This window comes from Pteropus alecto, unplaced genomic scaffold (genome assembly GCF_000325575.1).
Source record: "Pteropus alecto unplaced genomic scaffold, ASM32557v1 scaffold98, whole genome shotgun sequence".
Classification (NCBI taxonomy): domain Eukaryota; kingdom Metazoa; phylum Chordata; class Mammalia; order Chiroptera; family Pteropodidae; genus Pteropus; species Pteropus alecto.
In genome coordinates, this window is record NW_006443570.1 from 13601950 (window position 1) to 13611917 (window position 9968).

Consider the following 9968-nt stretch of genomic DNA (forward strand, 5'->3'; position numbering starts at 1 on the left):
GCTGGGATTACTAACAAACTATTTAGCCACACCATGAAAGGAAAACAGTCTTTAAGTCATACAGTTTACAAAATAAACCCAACCCTTCATTCCCTACAGCCAAACCATGGGGAATCTATAGAACAAAGGCTGAGATTGCTAGCATGCCTTTCATGTTGCATTACCCATACTATCAAAGGAAAATAGGTAAACAAAGTCTTTAAACTAATCCATAAAAACTAAGAATGACATATGAACTGAATTCCTTGAACACTTGTGGTCTGTTTCTCTCATTCTGTCTCTGAGAGGAAAACATGCTCTGTCTATGCAGCATATTCCTTCTCTAATAAACTTTACTTTGGCTCTGCCTCTCATTCTGCCTATGAAGAGCCATTCATGGAGCATTATTCCTTCTTTAATAAACTTTCCTTTTATCTCTAACTCTGGCATGTGCTTGAATTCTTTCCTGCACACAGTCAAGAATCCTCACTCTCCCACTCTCAGTGCAGGGCTTGAGTCTCCACTGGGGGACGGAGGGGATTCACCCCTGTCCTGCATCAGAATGAGTCAGTTTCTGTTATTTTCAAAGAACTGTCATTCAGAACTAATACCACAGAGTAGGTTGCAGGCAACTGGTCCTCAGAAAAATGTCAATTAGTTATGGAACCAATAAGGGGCAGAAGGCATCAGGACTCTTGTTCATATTACAGACGGTAACCAAACAGTCCATGGCTGAATTTATCAATAAAGAAAAAAGTAAGCAGGTAGTCTGCAGTCAGCATACTAACTCAGAACTATGGTTAAAACTTTTCTAGGTCAGCTAATGCAAACATCGACCCAATATTGGCCTAAGATGCCATGTGATTCTGAGAAACAAAGATTAATATGATTGTTATGGAATGAATTGTCCCTTCAAAAACTTATGTTGAAATCCTAACACCCAGCAACTCGGAATGTGACTTTATTTGGAAATGGGGTGTTCTTATGAAAAGAGTAAATTTGTACACAGGGATAAACAAAAGGAAGATGCAATGAAGACACATAGGGAGAAAATGGCCATGTGACTGGAGTGATACATCTACAAGTCAGGGAATGCCAGGTTATTGCTGGTAAATACCAAAAATAAGAAGAGGTGACAAAGGATTCCCCTCAGAGATTTTACAGTAAAGGGTATGGTACTGCCACCATCCTGATTTTAGACTTCTGGTCTTCTAGAACTGTGAGACAATAAATTTCCATTGTTTTACTTTAAGCCAACCAATTTTTGGTACTTCGTTAAGGCAGGCTAGAAAACTAACACAATAATATAGAGGAAACAAGTCAAGGACCTGGGGAGATCTTAGATTAAATCTACTATATGCACATGCATCCCACTTATCCAAACCAAGAAAGGCTCAGAAGACTCTCTCTTCAACTTTAAAGGTTAGGAAGCAATTAGGGAAACACCAAAATCTTTTAAACACATTTTATTGACTCTTCCCTCTAGGTGAGGAATACTAATAAAAGAGGCTGCAACTAAAATGGGTTCCCTGATCTCTGTGGGGATGGAAGAACCCTGAGGTGGCAGAGATCGGGAGTTAATTACCAAAAGCAAAGTTGGCAGGGGTTACCTAACTGACAAATCAAGTAGAAGAAAAATTGAATTTCCAGAATGTTCACTCACAAGAACTTATTTGGTTCAAAGAACCAAAAACAAAACAAGAAACAAAACAAAACAAAACCTTTCAAGTTTAAAGAACTATTAACCTTCTTCTAAGTGATATGTGGCCATTTTCATACGCAGCTGTACACCAAAGAATGAGAAATACCCATATTTAGTAACTACTGAATGAATGGCTCAAATATAATAATTCTGGGGCTACAGAATACAACCACAGTTCATTAGTCAAGAGCTAAGGAGGTCAAGTACTAAATAGGACTTTGAATCCAGCCCATCTGAAACCCAGTGAAATCTCAAACCTCAACTAAACAGCTAGTCTAGTCCCTGAATAATTGTAGCAACTTCCCCTTATAGCTTCCCCTTATAGCTCTTAATTGATAGGTCTAGAAGCCTATCATGGTAAAAAAGGCCAAGTGAAAGACTTTAGAGCACCCCACCAATGATACTCTTCTCCAAAAGAACAAATTAAAAGCATTACCACATTTCTTAAAGAATCACAAAGACTGATGGCACCATTTAAACATGAAAGCAGGGGTGCTATCCTATATATTCCATTCTATAGTTTGACCATTGCAAAAGTCTAATAGCTCTTGGAAAATGACAGTGTATCATCATCAAATAAATGGTGATTCCACATGCAGCTGCTGATTTTGATTTATTCTCTTTACTGAAATAAATAAATACAGCCTTGGCTATCTGGCATGTATCCAGCAGCAGGGCCTCAATGAAACTGCTACCTAGGTTCCCAGAGGTATCCAGGTTCCTGATCTTTCTGAGACCCATTTCTTCAGGTTTACTTTTTTTTGCATGAATAATTTAAAGAATTTCTTTTTCTTGAACCAATAGAAAGTAAACTGCTGACAAGAAATCCCATCACTCCCAAATATTATAGTATCTAATTCCTACAAAGGCGTTCTCCTATATAAGCAGAAACAACCGTCAAAATCAGGAAATTAACATGGATACCACTACCATCTAATCTACAAACCTCATTCAAATTTTAATTATCCTAATAATATGCTTTACAATAAAAAAATAAAATTCAGAATCCTTTGTTATATTTACCTATACCTATTTAGTCTATTTCAATCTGGAACAATTTTTCAGTGTATCCTTGATGGATTTTAGGAATACTAGGCCAATCATTTTCAGAATGTCTCTCAATTTGGGTTTGTTTCAAGTTTCCTCAATGTTTGTAATACAGATTATGCATTTTGGCAGGAATATCACAGAAATGTTAAATATGATCTCAGTGCAGGCAGCATACAATTTCAATTTGTCCCATTAAAAATGATGCTACCTTTGATCACTTGATTAAGGTAATATTCATCAGGTTTCTCCACTATAATATTTTTCCTTATGTAATCAATAAGTATTTCATAAGAAGATAATCTGAAACAATGTAAATATCCTTACAGTGGGTTAAATGGTACCTTCCCAATAAAATATATGTCCACCCAGAACCTGTTAATGTGACCTTATTTGGGCAAAGGGTCTTCATGGATGTAATTAGGTTTAAAATCTTAAGAAGAGATCATCCTGGATTAGAGTGGGACTTAAATGCAAAGACAAGTGTCCTGAAAAGAGAATAGAAGGGAAGAAGACACACAGAGAAGTGATATAAAGACAGTGGAGACTGGGTGATGCAACTACAAGCCAAGAAATGCCAAGGATTGCTGGCGACCACAAGAAGCTAGGAGAGAGCATGGAACAGATTCCCCCTCTGAACGTCCAAAAAAGAACCAGCCTTGCTGACACCTTGATTTCAGATTTTTGGCCTCCAAAACCATGAGAAACCAATAAATTTCTGCTATTTTAAGCCACCCAATTTATGCTAGTTGGTTACAGCACCTCTAGGAAGCTAATATAACTCTGTTCCTCAAATTTTCACCCACTATTTTACCATTCATTGATGTTTCTTACCTGAATCAATTATTGTGATGGTTATCAAATGTGATTTTCTAGTTTTATCATTCCTTCTATATTTATTAGTGGACTTCCACTGTAAATAAACGCTTTACATCAGCTTTATTCATAACAGCCAAAAACTTCAGACAACCCAAACATCCATCAATAGGTGAATGGATAAACAAATTGTGGTTTACCTATACAATGAAATACTATCTGGTAATAAAAAATAATGAACTATTGATATCTGCAACAACGTGGTAGCAAAGATTATCTTATACTGATTATCTTGTAATAAATGATTAACAAAAATGGAAAAACTTAGTACTTGATAAATATGGCAAACTCTTCCAGATCATGTAATGTGTGAGAGGCTTAAGGTCCTTGATAATAAAAACTGAAAAATACCAAACTAAAACAAAGACACAGGTTTAAAATTCCACAATTTAACGGTTTTTTTTTAAATTTAGCTCTATCTTACATCCTCCCTCCATCTTTCCCTCTATCTCTCCTCCCGTTTTCCTTCTGCATTTTTCTGTCTTTAAATTTAAGGTAATGGAAACTATCCGTCAAACCTAGAACCAACAATTTAGGTTAAAATCTGCTTCATAATTCCTTTGGTCATATTCTTTAAAGTAAAATGCTCTGATCTTAAGTCAAACTAAGTAAACAAAACTTTATTTCATCTTCCTTTAGAAATACTGTGGTAAATTTTCTTTAATCACATCAGAGATCACATTTCGTTTCTTTCAATAGCATGGTGTTATCTTTCTATTGGCTCTCTTAATAACATACATCAATGAACTATGATACACAGGAATAACGGGTGGACTTTGTTCACTATCTTCTTTGAACTATCTAAAAAGGTAATAAGAACATTATTTCAAATGAATAAACCTAAAAAAGTATACAAATTTTAAAACATTATTTCGTACATCCATACATGTGAATATACATAAATGAGGCACATACTATAACTTAAGATCAAGAAGTAATGAAAAATTTTTAAATACGAAGAAAAACGACTTTTAAAAAAGGATATAGTCATATACTCTCTCGTTCCATGAAGAACTTATCAAATCCCTCTGCCTGGAGACAAAAATAAATCATTCAAAAGTTTCTACATAATTTTGCCTTTGTAAATTTGGAAAGAGTACAAATAGCACTGGAAAGATGCTAGAGAAGTTTAAATCAAGAAGGGCTTAGAAAGAGAGGAAGGATTCCTTAAAAATATAAGAAAGTCTTTCATACTCATTAGTATGGCTAATTTTTTTAAAAAGGAAAATAACAAGTGTTGGCAAGGACGTGGAGAAATTAGAACCCTTGTGGCATTGCCAGGGGTAATGTAAAATGACGCAGCTTCTCTGAAAAGTTTGGTGATTCCTCAGAAAGTTAAACATAGAATTATCATATGAGCCAGCAATTCCACCTCTAGGTTTTATATCCAAAAGAACTGAAAACAGAGACTCAAACAGATACTTGTACACATATGGTCACAGCACCATTATTCACAAAAGCTAAAATGTGGAAACCCAAATGTCCATAAACAGATGAATGAAAAAACCAAATGTGGTCTATACATACAATAGACTATTATTAGCCTTAAAAAGGATGAAAATTCTGATACATGCTACAATTTGGATGAACCTCAGAGATATTACGCCAAGTTAAATAAAACACAAAAAGACAAGCATTTTATGATTCCACTTATACCAAGCACCTAGAATAGGCAAATTCATAGCAACAGAAAGTAAAAAAGAGGTAACCAGAAGCTGCAGAAGAGAGTAACAGGAAATTATTGTTTAATGGGCACAGTTTCTGTTTGGGATGATGAACAATTTCTGAAAATAGACAGTGGAGATGGCTGCACAATATTGTAAATATACTTACTGCCACTGAATTGTAAACCTAAAATTGGCTAACGTGGCAAATCTTAAGTGTTATTTTACAGTTTTAAAAGGAGGAAAAAAATTTTTAATTTAAAAAAAATTTAAGGAAGCAAAATTTAATTGTTACATCCATAGAAATTCAACTAAACTAGCAGCTACTTTGGGCAAGGAATTGCATGGTCAGCCCTAAGAGATAATAAGATGGGTTGTAAAGCAATCTTTGCCCTCAAAGACCTCAAGATTTAGCTGAATGACAGATAAAATATACAGGCTATCTCACAATGGTCTGTGTGATCTTTACGGGGATTTCACGAGTCCAAAACTATTTTCATAATAATTCTAAGAGTTTATTTACCTTTTTGACTGTGTTGACATTTGCACTGATGAGTCAAAAGCAGTGGTTAGTAAAACTGCTGGTGCAGGAGCAAAGGCAGTGGCATCAAAATGAACTAGTAGTCATTGTCTTCACTACAGCCACCCACTTACAGTTTAAAAAAAAAAAAAAGGCAAACTAGTTCCACTTAAGAATGTTCTTGATGACAATAAAAATTAATGTTATTAAACCTCCACTTATGAATATGAGTATTTTAACATTCTACATGGCAAAAAGGGAAGTATGCACAACAGGCTGTCTAGAGGAAAATACTTGAGATTGTGTCAGTTATGAAATGAACTAGTCACATTTTTCATGCACCATGATTTTCACCTGAAAGACTAATAAGCTGTGTTAATAAGACTTGGGTATTTGGCATACGTTTTCTTCAAAATCAACACGTGAGCTTTCCACTTCAAGAGAGACAACTGAGAGTATCTGCTGCCAATGATAAATTTCTAATTGCTGCTTAAAAACTCACATTTTGGAAAATGTGGATCCACTACAGTGAACTTGAAAGCTTCCTAATTTTAAGACTTGTCTGATGAGATCAGTGATATTAACGAATGTGTTGTTTTGCTATTGTATAATAAAATGCATGAATATTTAGAAGATCTACATAATTCAGTAACCATTATTTTCCAACGACCAATGCATCATGTCACAAAATCACACATGGATAAAAGATTCATTCAAAGTGCAAGACAGACCAATGGAGCTTAATATAAAATGACAAAAGGTTCATTCATAAGGTTTAAGATTCCATTTTGACTAACTTTAAGAAAATACCACTTTGGTATAGAATACCCACAATTATCTGAAGAGGCAAACTATTCTTCCTTTTCTTGCTACATGTGTGAGACTTCCTTTTCTTTATATAATTCAACAAGACAAGACAGCGCAACAGACTTAACACAGGAGCAGATGTGAGAATACTTATTTCAATATTTATTTTGGAAAAGTGATTTTTAATTTAAAAATATGTTAACATGTTTATTTTTTAATAGATCAATAAATTTTTTAATTTCTCAGTTTTAATTTCTCATATAGTAAAAAAGAAAGATGTAGTCCACATAAAGGTTCTTTGTGGTCCTCAATAATTTAAAAGTACTAAGGGTTCGGAGGGCAAAACGTTTCCCGAGAACAGCTGCTATAATCCAAGGAGTACTACAAACGTAAAAACAAAGGATGTTTAATTCCAAAAGAAACACCTCTTCTCAGAAGAAAATATACTGACTTAGAGACCAACGAGTATATCTTTCAGTTTTCTTTTATGAGAGAGGAGGGGGAATTCAAGAAAATGGAATGTCTCAATGTGCCCTAGAAAAAAAGATGAGTAGACTTATGTGATAGAAATGTGTGTAACAGATAAAATTGAATAGGGAGTCTGAAGTTGGGCTGAGAATGGCTTGGATTCTGTAGATTCCTGTAGATTATAAACTATAGTTTGTTTATTCTATAGAAAATGAGAAGCCATCCATGAATTTGGGACTGAAGTATAATTAAAAAAAAATAAAACCTGCATCTCCTGTGTCCTGATTTTCATTTACTCAGCACACTCTTTTTCTATTCAAGTTTTGAGGATGGAGTACAGGTTGGCTGTGGAACACAGCAAACTTTTACATTTGTCTAGTATATAAGGCTCTAAACCATGCTCACAGGAAAGAAAGCTTGATTTAAAAAGTACGTGTACATCAAAAAACATGCATATTCACATTTAAAAGCATTGTCCCTGCTTCATTAAAAAATGCTCAAGTAACAGGGTTTATACATTATCCTTTTAGTTCAAATATATGGCAAATCCACATTGCTCCAAGTGTACTGCAAAATAAACAGGACTCTAGTTCTTTGTGTCTAATCTTCCTCTATCTTGTCTTGCTGTCCACTCCTACTTCAACTGCAGGCAATGAAATGGCATATTTCTGGAATATACTGCAGTGCTTCCAGCTCTGCTCCGCCTACACAAAAACAAAACAAATCCATAATAGGGGCCTCTGGGATTGGATGGGAAACGCCTCCAAAAGGCGGACTGGTTGTTCTATGAGTCAATCAAGTAATTCTTGGCAGAAAGCCAGTCAAATAAAAAACAGACTTTGAAAGAAGCCAGCCTACAACTCTACAATACCTTTTAAAAAATGTTCTGTATTTGACCAATCTTTACACTATTCTCTCTACTGAAAATAAACATTATGCTACCATAAACAAGAGGATTTTCTTTAATGACAAAAGTATTACCTTTTCTCTAAAAAAGATTTATGCCATTCATTCACAGAAATAGATAAGCAACTATAACTATATAACATAAGGTGAATACAGAAACATTGCTTTAGAAAACTATTCCTAAAGCTTAGATGAAACTACAACCACACCGAATTTTTAGACATTAAAGCCTCTTTCCTTTTAACATATCAGTAAATTCGCCTTATCTCTTGCTACTTTGACAGGCAGTTACAACTATCAAGTACTTTTAATTCGGAACTGATAAGAACTATCTGACAGCAAATAACTAAAGCCAACTACCCCCAAAACACGTGTACTGTATTATTAAAAAGCCCTGGCCGAATTTAACACACATTCTTAACGCGGGACCAGTTTAAGGGCTAACAACGCATTCTGCGCTTTTTGCTTTTCATAAGCAATGCAAGCATAAAGATCCTAAAAACACTTTATGATCACAACAACCGAATTCCTTCCAAGACTTTATGTCGCCGAATGATTACATTTTAGCCTTCTTAAATTAGCCTACAATTCACGCCAACTACCAGCCACCTGGGATCAATTTGGAGAACTGACACCAGGGGTAGGAGGCAACCGATAGGAACAAGTCCTTCAAGAGCAAAATTACAAGAGTCTAAGGAAACACTCTAATTTTTGTTATCTCCTGGTTCCTTCGCGTGGCCCAAAGAGCAACATGTCTTCGATTCACCCTTTGGCCAAAATCTGGCGCCATGTTTAAAATACTTTTTCCCCCGCTGCCATCCAAACTGAAGGCACGGAGGAAGAGGGAGGCTTCCCATTGATCCTTGAAGGGTGGAAATAAAGCGAGGAGCGGCTGCAGGGGGGCAACGTTTCTCCGGACCTCCACCCTGGAAAGTGCTATTAGACCAAGAAGTGTTCATTTCCATCAATGTACACTTCGAGAGAGCTCTCGGTGCCGGGGGCCCACGCGGTGCTGGTACTATAAAACCTCAACTGCCTGAAAAAGAGGCGGGCGCCAAACAAGCCGGGTAACTTACCCAATTTCTTCCACATGGCGAGGTGACAAGCAAGGAAGCCCTTGCGGATGGCAGCGCAAACCTTCGCCGGCTCGGATGAGGTGAATCCCTTCTGCTTCTTGATGAAACCCCATAAGTGATCCCGGGCAAACTGTGCAGCTTCCCGCCCGCCGTGCCCGTCGCACACGGCGAAAAATGCCACAGAGGAACGGCGGCGACAGCAGCGGCCAGGAGCCGGCGAGGCCCCAGCGACCGGGGGAGGGTCGCGAGCTTCTCCGGCTGCCACCGCTGGGCCTTTCCCCGGGGCTCCGCCGCCAGGAAGAGCCGGCGATGACGGCTGCAGAGGCGATGACTGAGACAGCGATCGCCGCGGCAAGGGCTTTTCTTCAGCCGTCGGCTCGGGCTCCACCACGATTTGAGTAACGTCCTCCATGTACTTCCTCCCGCCCTGGTCGGAGAAGACGCTCACTCCCAGTGAGTACAGCCCCGCCATGGCCGGCTGGCCGGGATCCCGCCAGTCTCACGCAGCCCGCCGAATCCGGCGGCGGGAGACGCACTCGGCGCTCGCCGGCCAACTATTGTTTACCTTCGACGACGCCGAGAAGGGGGAGGGGGCGGTCCCAAAGGGAGGGGGGGCGCGTTGCCGGGACTTGTCCGCGAGAGCTGGGCCGTAGCGCTAGGGCAAGAGCCGAGCAGCTGCGCCTGCGCAATGCGTTTCCCCCGCCTGCCCGCGCCCACCACACAAATCAGACATCCTCCAGGGCTATCGTCACTCGGTTCTCTGAGCCCGACCAATCCCGAACCGAGTCGGGGCAAACCCGCCCTCCGCCCCCACCCCTCGCTCCTCCCTGCAACGGCCGCGCTCGGTTCTCGCAGCGCGGGCGCGGAGCCCGCGCACTACCCGTTCGCTTTCCTTTTGCGGTGGGGGTTTTCGACCTCTGGGT

At 38.6% G+C, this 9968-nt stretch overlaps 1 protein-coding gene across 1 annotated transcript in view; it reads right to left on the reverse strand.

Annotated features, from left to right (window-relative positions):
• Positions 1-9740, reverse strand: part of PPM1D (protein phosphatase, Mg2+/Mn2+ dependent 1D) — a 44995-nt gene extending 35255 nt beyond the window's left edge. The window contains exon 1 of the mRNA XM_006924909.3: positions 9046-9740. Coding sequence (XP_006924971.1) covers positions 9046-9517 — 472 coding nt within the window. The 5' untranslated portion in view covers positions 9518-9740. The remainder of the gene's footprint in view (positions 1-9045) is intronic.
• Between the last annotated feature and the right edge of the window lie 228 nt (positions 9741-9968).